Source organism: Protomyctophum parallelum, assembly GCF_964188405.1.
Source record: "Protomyctophum parallelum genome assembly, chromosome: 16".
Taxonomy (NCBI): Eukaryota; Metazoa; Chordata; class Actinopteri; order Myctophiformes; family Myctophidae; genus Protomyctophum; species Protomyctophum parallelum.
The window spans coordinates 48,982,219-48,994,255 of NC_139711.1; the positions used below are offsets into that span (position 1 = coordinate 48,982,219).

Genomic DNA, 12,037 nt, shown 5'->3' on the forward strand with positions numbered 1-12,037 from the left:
CAGAGCTCGCGACCTCCACTGATGTCAGTCTGTGACAACCTGACGTCCAGGAGTCATTAATTAATTAACATGCATGAATTAATGACGTGTTAATGAGTGGATGGATGAGGTCATCATTAGGCTGGAGGACAACACTGAAGATACAGGTTAGCACACACACACACACACACACACATGACATCTGTTAGCATGTTAGCACTTAGCACACGTACACACACATGACATCTGTTAGCATGTTAGCACACGTACACACGCATGACATCTGTTAGCGTGTTAGCATTCACTACGCGCATACAGGACACATACTGTAGCAGCTGTTAGCATGTTAGCACTAACACATACACACACACATGACAGCTGTTAGCATGTTAGCACTAACTGACACACACACACACACACACACACACACACACACACACACACACACACACACACACACACACTCACACACACATACATGACAGCTGTTAGCATGTTAGCACGAACTAACACACACACACACACACGCACACACACACACACACACACACACACACACACACACACAGCTGTTAGCCTGTTTGTTAGCACCCATGCTAAGTAGTGTGTGTGTGTGTGGGCGTGTTGCTCTGCTGTGTGTATGGGGTTAGCATGTAGCTGCTGCTTTGCTACGTAGCTGTTATTCTGTTAGTGGAGCTGTCAGTCCCTCAGGGTCCACTGGGGGTCCACTGGGGGTCCCCAGCTAAATGATAGTTAGGAACCAAATGGACCCTTACGGGTCTGTGACTCTGAGAGTGTAACACATGGAACCAAATGGACCCTTATGGGTCTGTGACTCTGAGAGTGTAACACATGGAACCAAATGGACCCTTATGGGTCTGTGACTCTGAGAGTGTAACACATGGAACCAAATGGACCCTTACGAGTCTGTGACACTGAGAGTGTAACACATGGAACCAAATGGACCCTTATGGGTCTGTGACACTGAGAGTGTAACACATGGAACCAAATGGACCCTTATGGGTCTGTGACTCTGAGAGTGTAACACATGGAACCAAATGGACCCTTACGAGTCTGTGTTATGCTCTGCATTGTCTTCCTTCCGTGTGTGTGTATTGATTGATTGATTGATTGAAATATGTATTAGTTTGCAGAATTACAGTACATTTCAAGCACAACTCAATACAGAGACTGTTAACTGTGAGTGGACGACACCATAAAGCATTACACTTGTTTACAAGAGGGTCCACCATGTTCAATTCATCATAACATTTAGAGACGTACAAATAGACACTACTATATTGCCGAACAGGAATTCATCATAAAGGAAGCAAAAAGAAACATACTGTGTGTGTGTGTGTGTGTGTGTGTGTGTGTGTGTGTGTGTGTGTGTGTGTGTGTGTGTGTGTGTGTGTGTGTGTGTGTGTGTGAGTGAATTATGAAAATAAATCCTTAATTATTGGGATTGTGGACCTGTGTGGCCTGGCTGGCTGTTTGGGAACTGGGAAGGAAAAATAGGCAAAAGAAGTTAAGGGGTTTAGGGGTAAGGGGTCTAGGGGTAAGGGGTCTAGGGGTTTAGGGGTAAGGGGTTTAGGGGTCTAGGGGTTTAGGGGTAAGGGGTTTAGGGGTAAGGGGTTTAGGGGTAAGGGGTTTAGCAGTGACGGAAATGGAGCCCCAGAGAGTGTACAAATGTCCCTGGGACTCATTTCTAAAAGACCATCCCTGCATCCCGGGACTCATTACACTGAAAACATGTTTACTGCTGTCTGTCTGATTGTGTCCGTCTGTCTGTCTGTCTGTCTACATGTCTGTCTGTCTGTCTGTCTGTCTGTCTGTCTGTCTGTCTGTCTGTCTGTCTGTCTGTCTGTCTGTCTGTCTGTCTGTCTGTCTGTCTGTCTACATGTCTGTCTGTCTGTCTACATGTCTGTCTGTCTGTCTTTCTGTCTACATGTCTGTCTGATTGTGTCTGTCTGTCTATCTAACATGCATGTCTGCTAGCCGCAATTTGCAACTGTAGATTGTTTTAATAATGGGATGAATCTAGAGTTGCAATACCCTCCATTGACTCCCCACTCATCCAATTTGGTTTGCGATCTGCTTGTCTTAAACGACGTTAAACTCACCAACATTGCAGCTGCAGTCCAAGCTTGAATTATCCTCTTTTCAATCTGCATTCTGTGCAGGTGATTATTTTTCTAAGTGTTGGAGTTTGGAAGCGCTCGTCGTATGTCACTGAACGGCCCTGCGTACCACCTGTTTAGACTGTCCACATAATGCAGGAGGCAGCAGGACGACCCGTTAAACAAAACGAGTGCTTCCAAAGTCCAACACTTGTAAATAATCACCTGCACAGAATGTCTTGACAGAACGTATCTCATAACAACATGTCTACGGGGGATTTTTATTTTATGAAACAAAAGCTGATCACAAACGCAATTTGGATGCATGGGGAGTCAATGGAGGGTATTGCAACTCTAGATTCATCCCATTATAAAAATAAAAATCTGTCTGTCTGTCCGTCCGTGTCTCTCTCTCTCTCTCTGATGATAACGGTACCTATCTTATCTCCACAGAGCCTGTGACCTTCTGACCTCCACAGAGCTGACCTCTGACCTGCTGACCTCCACAGAGCTGACCTGCTGACCTCCACAGAGCCCCCTGATGGCGCTGTGGTTGTCCTAGGACGTGGACCATGGCTGTGAGCCCCATGGACCCTGAGCCGGGCCCCAATCAGGGGGGCCTGGTGGGGCCCCCTAAGCAGGCGGGCCTGGTGGGGCCCCCTAAGCATGGGGGCCTGTTGGGGCCCCTGCTGGCTCCTCAGGGGAAGCACTACGTGTGCGGCTCCATCGCTGCCTTCACCAACATCGTGGTGACGTTCCCTCTGCAGAAGGTAAGGCCTGACGGCTGTCCCGTTCTAACCCATTCTGACCTGAGATCAGATTCATACCAGGTTTCCGCCGGACACACACTGGTCTGATTAACCCATTCTGACCTGAGATCAGATTCATACGAGGTTTCCGCCGGACACACACTGGTCTGATGAACCCATTCTGACCTGAGATCAGATTCTAAAAATGTCAGTCGCTCTTCGATATTTTTCAAAAATAGCAGACCTACAAGCTCGTATCGCGCCACTCGGTGGCGCGATATGAGCTTGTAGATCTGCTATTTTTCAATAGCTTAAAGCATAACATGATGCCGACACCAAAATGGGTGCCCGGTCAGAATGGGTTAAGTTAGTTTCTACCAGCTTGTAGATCTGCTATTTTTTGAAAAATCGTGAAAACGTGTCGCAAATCTTTGGATCTATATTTCCTTTCAGAGTGAATGTTTTTAACTCAAATCTTTGCTTCTGAGGGGGGGGGGGGGGTATTTTCAGATGGGGGTCGGCGGCCAAATACAGATATTTTGGGGGTCCTTGACATGAAATAGTTTGACACATAGAAACTAGGGCTGTCAATCGATTACAATATTTAATCTGATTAATCGCATGATTGTCCATAGTTAACTGTGATTAATCGCAAATTAATCACATATCTTTTATCCGTTCTAAATATACCTTAAATCAGTGGTTTTCAAGATTTTTCATATCAAGGTCCATTAGTACTTGCGCAAGCAGAGCGCGCAAGTTATGTTTTCGCCCGGTCTCTTCCGTCGTGACAGCTGTCCCGCCATTCGATGTTTATGCAGAAAAACATCAAATCTGTGCCTGTTTTGCTGGGACCAAATGACCACAAATGACCATATTTCTTACGTCATCATTTAGAGCTAGTTATACGTATACTATATACATAATCAGTAAAAATAAAATAGCAAATTGTGCCTGATCTGCTGGGACCAGAGTACGTGGTGTGTATATGTATGACTAGCTCTTAATGATGACGTAAGAAATATGGTCATTTGTGGTCATTTGGTCCCAGCAAACCAGGCACAGATTTGCTGTTTTCTTGCATAAACATCAAATGGCGGGACAGCTGTCACAGTTTTTGGCGCAAAGTAACCACAGTATACCGCTAATCAACTTACAACTACACACTCTATATAGTATATATGTATACGTATATAGTATATGCCTATATACTATATATATTTCTTACGTCATCATTTACAGCTAGTCATACGTATACTATATACATAATCAGTAAAAATAAAATAGCAAATTGTGCCTGATCTGCTGGGACCAGAGTACGTGGTGTGTATATGTATGACTATCTCTTAATGATGACGTAAGAAATGTGGTCGTTTGGTCCCAGCAAACCAGGCACAGATTTGCTGTTTTCTTGCATAAACATCAAATGGCGGGACAGCTGTCACGGTTTTTGGCGCAAAGTAACCACAGTATACCGCTAATCAACTTACAACTACACTCTATATAGTATATGTATACGTATATAGTATATGCCTATATACTATATATAGTATATGCCTATATAGTATATGCCTGCTTTGCTGGGACCAAACGACCACAAATGACCATATCTCTAAAATAGCAAGTTGTGCCTGATCTGCTGGGACCAGAGTATGTGGTGTGTATATGTATGACTAGCTCTTCACCCAAACTTATATAGATAGAAACTTGAATCATACTTAATAATACTAGGGGTTTATTTGCATAAAGTAGGTAGGTAGCAAATAGTTACATCTAAAAATTATACATTTCAAACGTTCCTTCACAGAGATACTGAGATTTGACAGTTTACAGCGGTCGAAAGGACTTGCGCGCTCTGCTTGCGCACTAGTTGGCCATGTATGGCCTACTAGTGTGCAACAAGCAAGTATGCACTCGACAGAGTGCAGTTCTAGTTTATTCTGCATTTGAGCCACGGACCACCATTTGATGACATTTAGCCTTCCAGACCCAAACTAAAGAACTGTATTGATGTTGGCCAATGGTACCATTACGAGAGATAACAGGCCATGTTGATCAAAATAACATGTTTTCTAATTGTGTAGACTTAAATTAACTTAAGTAATGCAGCTGTTTAACAATTATTCAACTCTTCAGTGTAAAATTGCCATGCGTCTCAACCATTCTGTCAAACTTCACAGTGCGTTAATCGCGCGTTAAAAAAGATAGTGCCGTTAAAAGGATTGTGAGTTAACTAGTTAATAGTGCGTTAACTTTGACAGCCCTAATAGAAACATGAGGTTTTTCAAGAAAACTGTAATGATTTAGAAGACATATATAGAATCTTAATGGGTTATCCCAGAGCCATCTAATAGAAGAGTTGCTTTTTTTTTTGGAAAAATCGTGAAAACATTTATTTCAGAAAACTGGAGGATTTAGAAGATTTTTATTTTTTTCGAGGATTTAGAAGGATTTTTATTTTTTTCGAGGTCCGGCCAAAATGCATTAACCTAACTGTCCAACCAATCAATCAATCAATCAATCATTGTTCCAGGTGCAATTTAGCTATTGAAAAATAGCAGATCTACAAGCTCATAGCGCGCCACCGAGTGGCGCGCTATGAGCTTGTAGGTCTGCTATTTTTTTTTAATCGTAAAAAATGCGGCACAAATCTTTGAATGAATATATATTCTTTCAGAGCGAAAGTTTTTTTTATTTCGAACTAACTGTCCAATCAATCAATCAATCAATCAATCAATCAATCATTGTTCCAGGTGTTGTTCCACATTATTATGTTATAATTTAGCTATTGAAAAATAGCAGACCTACAAGCTCATACGAGCTTGTAGGTCTGCTATTCTTTTCGAAAAATCGTGAAAACATTTATTTCAGAAAACTGGAGGATTTCTTTTTTTCGAGGTCCGGCCAAAAATGGGTTAACCTAACTGTCCAACCATCTCGTACCATCTGTCCAACCACTGTCCAACCATCTCGTCATATCGTAAGCCTACAAACTTATGACTGCTTGCCGTGGGTGTCTGTGTCGGGGGTACTGCTCGACTGCAGATGGATTGGGTGCTCTCAGCGTACAACACAGGCAGCCAGCGTGCTTCCTTGTTTACAAATGAAACCGGAAACGGAAGACCGCATTGCAGCTTCAGTGTCTCTCCAAACAAAATAGTACCTTTATAAATATACGTTAAAACACGAAAATAAAACCGCATGAGTTTTCCTGATATAATAAACTGTCAGAATCAGCTTTTGTTGCGTTCGTTCATGTGCTAAAAGAGTGGCTTTGAGAGCTGTTTCCCCGCTACAATGTAAGTCAATGGGCTCATTGGGCTGGTATTTTTATAAAGTTATTTTCTATAAAACTGCACAATGGAGCGAAATAACTCCTGGACTGGACTAGTTTGACCCTAATAAGGTAAGAAAACAACCCAAACCTCCAAAAAAGTGGTCTTACCCTTTAACTGTCCAACCAATCAATCAATCAATCAATCAATCAACCTTTGTCGTCCCCAGGTGTTGTTCCGCCAGCAGCTGCACGGGGTGACGGCCCGCGAGGCGCTCCGCCAGCTGGGCGCGGACGGCGTGCGGCGCCTGTACCGCGGCCTCCTCCCGCCGCTGCTCCAGAAGAGCACCACGGTGGCCATCATGTTCGGCCTCTACGAGGACTTCTCCCGCGTGCTGGCGGAGCGCGCGGCGGCCAGCGGCCTGGCCGTGCCCGACATCGCCACGCGCAGCTTCGCCGCGGCGGCCGCGGGGACCGCCGAGGCCGTGCTGACGCCCTTCGAGCGCGTGCAGACGCTGCTCCAGGTACTGACTGGACGACCAATGGGGTTATAACCCATTCTGACCTGAGATCAGATTCATAACGAGGTTTCCACTGGACACACACTGGGTCTGATTATAACCCATTCTGACCTGAGATCAGATTCTAAAAATGTTCAGTCGTTCTTCGATTTTTCAAAAAATAGCAGACCTACAAGCTCGTATCGCGCCACTCGGTGGCGCGATACGAGCTTGTAGATCTGGTATTTTTCAATAGCTAAAGCATAACATGATGCTAACACCAAAATGGGTGCCCGGTCAGAATGGGGTTAAGGGCAACTTTGACCATGGAGAGGAGCCACTATTTGTGACTAAATTTGACTGAGGGACTGCCATTGGATTTTCGTTTTTTCATGTCGTATGAAAGCAGGGAATCATAGCTTCAAATTGACATATTGGTTGTTCAGTTTGACCCACCAGTTCTGGAGATATAATAATAATAATAAAACTTTATTTGTATAGCACCTTTCATGACATGAAATGCAGCTCAAAGTGCTTTACAGAACAATGGAGAATAAAAGAAAAGCAAGGCAACAACATTAAAAAAACAAGCAGTAATGCAATGCAGTGAGGACATGAATAACAACAAAATGTAAGATCAATTAAAAGCAATGTTGTAGAAGTGGGTCTTGAGCTGTGCTTTAAAAATGTCTACAGAGGCTGCCTGACGAAGGTACAGAGGGAGCTTGTTCCATGCCGATGGCCCGTAGAAGCAAAAAGCTGCTTCCCCGTATTTTTTTGTTGCCATTTTTTTTGTTAAAGCGAGCAGGCCAGCAGTGGAAGACCTTAGGGGGCAGTTTGGGACATATTTAGGCAGGCAGTCATGTAGGTAGGAAGGTGCGAGACCATTGAGAGCTTTATACACAATTAAAATCATTTTAAAATCAATCCTAAAAACAACCGGAAGCCAGTGCAGTGATGCCAAAACTGGAGTAATATGTTCTCTCATCTTAGTTCTAGTTAAAACTCTGGCTGCTGCATTTTGGACAAGTTGTAATCTGTCAGTTGTTTTCTTAGGCAGTCCTGAAAAAAGTGCATTGCAGTAATCAAGCCGAGAAAAAACAAAGGCGTGGATTAGCGTTTTTGCATCGTCCAAAGACAAATAGGCTCTGATTCGTGCAATATTTCTAAGGTGAAAAAAGGCAATCTTGGTAACATGATTATTTTGTGAATTAAAATTAAATTCAGAATCAATAATAACCCCCAGGTTCTTTACTGTACTGTTACTTTCTACAGTCAGGTTGCCAAGTCTGCTTATTATTGATTATTTCTGCTCGCTAGAACCAATTATGAGAACTTCTGTCTTATCCTCATTTAGCTTGAGAAAGTTCTCACTCATGGCTTATAGAGTAATGTCTTGCAGAGAAACAGCGAGTTGAGAAAACAGGCTTGAAGGGTTCACTTCTGTGGACTCTAACATTACACCTATAGCTACATGTTTAAGCATTTATTTCATATTTACATGTCTTCTGTGGTCTCTAACATTACACCTATAGCTACATGTTTAAGCATTTATTTCATATTTACATGTCTTCTGTGGACTCTAACATTACACCTATAGCTACATGTTTAAGCATTTATTTCATATTTACATGTCTTCTGTGGTCTCTAACATTACACCTATAGCTACATGTTTAAGCATTTATTTCATATTATATGTCTTCTGTGGACTCTAACATTACACCTATAGCTACATGTTTAAGCATTTATTTCATATTTACATGTCTTCTGTGGACTCTAACATTACACCTATAGCTACATGTTTAAGCATTTATTTCATATTTACGTGTCTTCTGTGGTCTCTAACATTACACCTATAGCTACATGTTTAAGCATTTATTTCATATTTACATGTCTTCTGTGGTCTCTAACATTACACCTAGCTACATGTTTAAGCATTTATTTCATATTTACATGTCTTCTGTGGACTCTAACATTACACCTAGCTACATGTTTAATTTATTTCATATTTACATGTCGATTTCAACTCTGACACTTATTTCAGACATGCTCTAGTATGTGAAGAGACTGCCTGTGCTCATTTTGAAAAAAAAAAAAAAAACGTTTTTCTCCTCTGGTTAGTCAAATCTGGTCACATATTTCCACACTCACTCCCTAGGGCCATATATTACTGTCGTAGAAAGAATAGCCGATCAAAACGCTCTGCGACGTGTTTTGAGCTTGTAGATTGGCTATTTTCGCTATATTCAAACTGAAATCATGTCATCCCGGCCGCTTCACTCATATGGTTATGAAGAATCAACTGACTGAGAGAAAACGCTAATGTTACTGCTACTGAATTAGTTAGATTTTCGCTAGAAGCAGACTGTATCATATATGAGTGACTGACTGTTGCAAACGATACAGAGACACCTCCCTGACAATAACGCCGAGACAGCTTGTTTATTTTTGGACCACAACGCTTATAGTAGACGATATTAAGATCACCCCATGTTATTCTCCATAGAGAAATTACTTCCGCGATTCCAGGGGAATGGAAGGGATGAGCGAGTTACGTCAGGACTTTAGAACCAGGGGAATGGAAGGGATGAGCGAGTTACGTCAGGACTTTAGAACCAGGGGAATGGAAGGGATGAGCGAGTTACGTCAGGACTTTAGAACCAGGGGAATGGAAGGGATGAGCGAGTTACGTCAGGACTTCAGAACCAGGGGAATGGAAGGGATGAGTGAGTTACGTCAGGACTTTAGAACCAGGGGAATGGAAGGGATGAGCGAGTTACGTCAGGACTTTAGAACCAGGGGAATCGAAGGGATGAGCGAGTTACGTCAGGACTTTAGAACCAGGGGAACCGAAGGGATGAGCGAGTTACGTCAGGACTTTAGAACCAGGGGAATGGAGGGGATGAGCGAGTTACGTCAGGACTTTAGAACCAGGGGAATGGAAGGGATGAGCGAGTTACGTCAGGACTTTAGAACCAGGGGAACCGAAGGGATGAGCGAGTGACGTCAGGACTTTAGAACCAGGGGAATGGAAGGGATGAGCGAGTGACGTCAGGACTTTAGAACCAGGGGAATGGAGGGGATGAGCGAGTGACGTCAGGACTTTAGAACCAGGGGAATGGTATCGCTCGTATCGCGCCACCGAGTGGCCACCGAGTGGCGCGATACGAGCTTGTAGGTCTGCTATTTTTTGAAAAATCGAAGAGCGACTGACATTTCTAGAATCTGATCTCAGGTCTTAGCTATTGAAAAATAGCAGATCTACAAGCTCATATCGCGCCACCGAGTGGCGCGATACGAGCTTGTAGGTCTGCTATTTTTGAAAGATCGAAGAGCGACTGACATTTCTAGAATCTGATCTCAGGTCAGAATGGGTTAATCAGACCAGTGTGTGTCTCCAGTGGAAAACCTCGTATGAATCTGATCTCAGGTCAGAATGACATTAACCTGAGGGCCACATTAAGTGAAGGTGGGGGCCGCCAGTTGGTCCTAAATGGTCTCTAACGGTCCATGTATCCCCTCCCCCCCTCCCCCCCCCCCCTCCTCAGGACCACCGTCACCACGGGCGTTTCCACAACACGGCGCACACCTTCCGGACGCTCCTGTCGGAGCACGGCGTGTCGGAGCTGTACCGCGGCCTGGTGCCCGTGCTGCTGCGCAACGGGCCCTCCAACGTGCTGTTCTTCGGCCTGCGGGGGCCCCTGAAGGAGCGGCTCCAGGGCCCCCCCCCCGGGGCCCAGGGGGGGGCCGAGGGGGGGCTCTGGGGCCGCCACCTGGCGGTGGACTTTGCGTGCGGCGGTCTCCTGGGCGCCTTCCTGGGCATCGCCTTCTACCCGCTGAACGTGGCCAAGTCGCGCGCCCAGGCGCAGGTGGGGGGCCCCTTCAGGCCCCTGGGGGCCGTGCTGGGGGCCGTGTGGACGGAGCGGGGGGGCAGCGTGGGCCGGCTGTTCAGAGGAGCTCACCTCAACTGGCACCGCTCGCTGCTGAGCTGGGGCATCATCAACGCCACCTACGAGATGCTGCTACGCGTCATGTGATCACCTGAGGACCGGCCAATGGGCCGCTTCCCGCTCAGGGTCATGTGATCACCTGAGGACCGGCCAATGAGCTCCTTGCCGCTCAAGGTCATGTGATCACCTGATCGGCCAATGAAAAGCTGCTGCTCAAAGTCACGTGACCCGAGGATCGGCCAATGAGCAGCTGCTGCTCAAAGTCACGTGACCCGAGGATCAGCCAATGAGCAGCTGCTGCTCAAAGTCATGTGATCACCTGATCGGCCCAATGAGCAGCTGCTGCTCAAAGTCATGTGACCCGATCAACCAATGAGCTGCCCCGCTGCCTCGCCCACACACATCGGAATCGGACGATATTTTTTTTGTCGTTATCGGCAAATCAAGCTGATTTTAACCGATGGCGGTGTCCGATATGATATGATATGATACATGTTACGATATGATAACCGATGGCGGTGTCCGATATTTATCTGTCGATAAACATCGGTGTCGGCCAAGAAATTTGCATATCGGTGCGTCCCTAGCTCAAAGTCACGTGACCGCCCGATCCACCAATCAATCGGCTGCGTCGTGGTTAGCATGACGTGCTAAAGTCGTCGTTCGGCCAAACTGTGACGTCGCCGTGCGTTAAAAACTCTTTCACTGCCAGAGTAGAAACACCAACGATCACCCACCCCTCCCCCCCCCCGCCATCTTTTCTTTTCTCCTAATTCCTTTTAATTTATTTCTTTTTAACGAATCACGACGGGACATATCGTATCTCTACGATCTCAGCCCGGGGCTATTAACCCATTCTGACCGGGCACCCATTTTGGTGTTGGCATCATGTTATGCTTTAGCTATTGAAAAATAGCAGATCTACAAGCTCATAGCGCGCCACCGAGTGGCGCGCTACGAGCTTGTAGGTCTGCTATTTTTGAAAAATCGAAGAACGACTGACATTTTTAGAATCTGATCTCGGGTCAGAATGGGTTAATCAGACCAGTGTGTGTCCAGTGGAAACCTCGTATGAATCTGATCTCAGGTCAGAATGGGTTAATGATTATCACGGAGCTGTGCGTTCCATTTGTCTCTTTGTCTTTAGTAAAATGTTTGTTTAGTAAAAATGTTTGTTTAGTAAACGCCATTGAACAATAAAGGGAACATTCACGTCATTGTGCCTCATTACGTCATTATCGTCGATGGCGTTTAATGTTTGTGTTTGCTCCGTTCGTTTTACATCACCATTACATCACCTGTATCAACATGAGTTAGACTTTAATATATTAGCGCCCCTCACTTCACACGGGTGTGATTCTCGTCAAACCGTCCATGTGTTTTTTTCATGCTGTGGCATAACCTCTATATTCAAAGACTTTCACACATTTTCACCATTTTATTTTATTTCTTATTCTCAAAAACA

General features: G+C 44.8%; 1 protein-coding gene across 1 annotated transcript; it reads left to right on the forward strand.

Annotated features, from left to right (window-relative positions):
- Positions 1 to 11,434, forward strand: LOC310873598 (mitochondrial nicotinamide adenine dinucleotide transporter SLC25A51-like). The gene is made up of 4 exons (XM_083786104.1): positions 1 to 146; positions 2,553 to 2,869; positions 6,353 to 6,646; positions 10,171 to 11,434. Exons 2-4 carry the CDS (start codon positions 2,672 to 2,674, stop codon positions 10,657 to 10,659), a joined length of 981 nt encoding a protein of 326 aa, XP_083642230.1. The 5' UTR covers positions 1 to 146; positions 2,553 to 2,671; the 3' UTR covers positions 10,660 to 11,434.
- Positions 11,435 to 12,037: the final 603 nt, after the last annotated feature.

Bases quoted from the DNA above. Each gene is read 5' to 3' on its own strand.
- LOC310873598 (XM_083786104.1), top strand. From the start codon at position 2,672: ATGGCTGTGAGCCCCATGGACCCTGAGCCGGGCCCCAATCAGGGGGGC. The intron at 2,870-6,352 runs GTAAGGCCTGAC...TGTCGTCCCCAG, and splicing joins TGACGTTCCCTCTGCAGAAG to GTGTTGTTCCGCCAGCAGCT. The intron at 6,647-10,170 runs GTACTGACTGGA...CCCCCTCCTCAG, and splicing joins GCGTGCAGACGCTGCTCCAG to GACCACCGTCACCACGGGCG.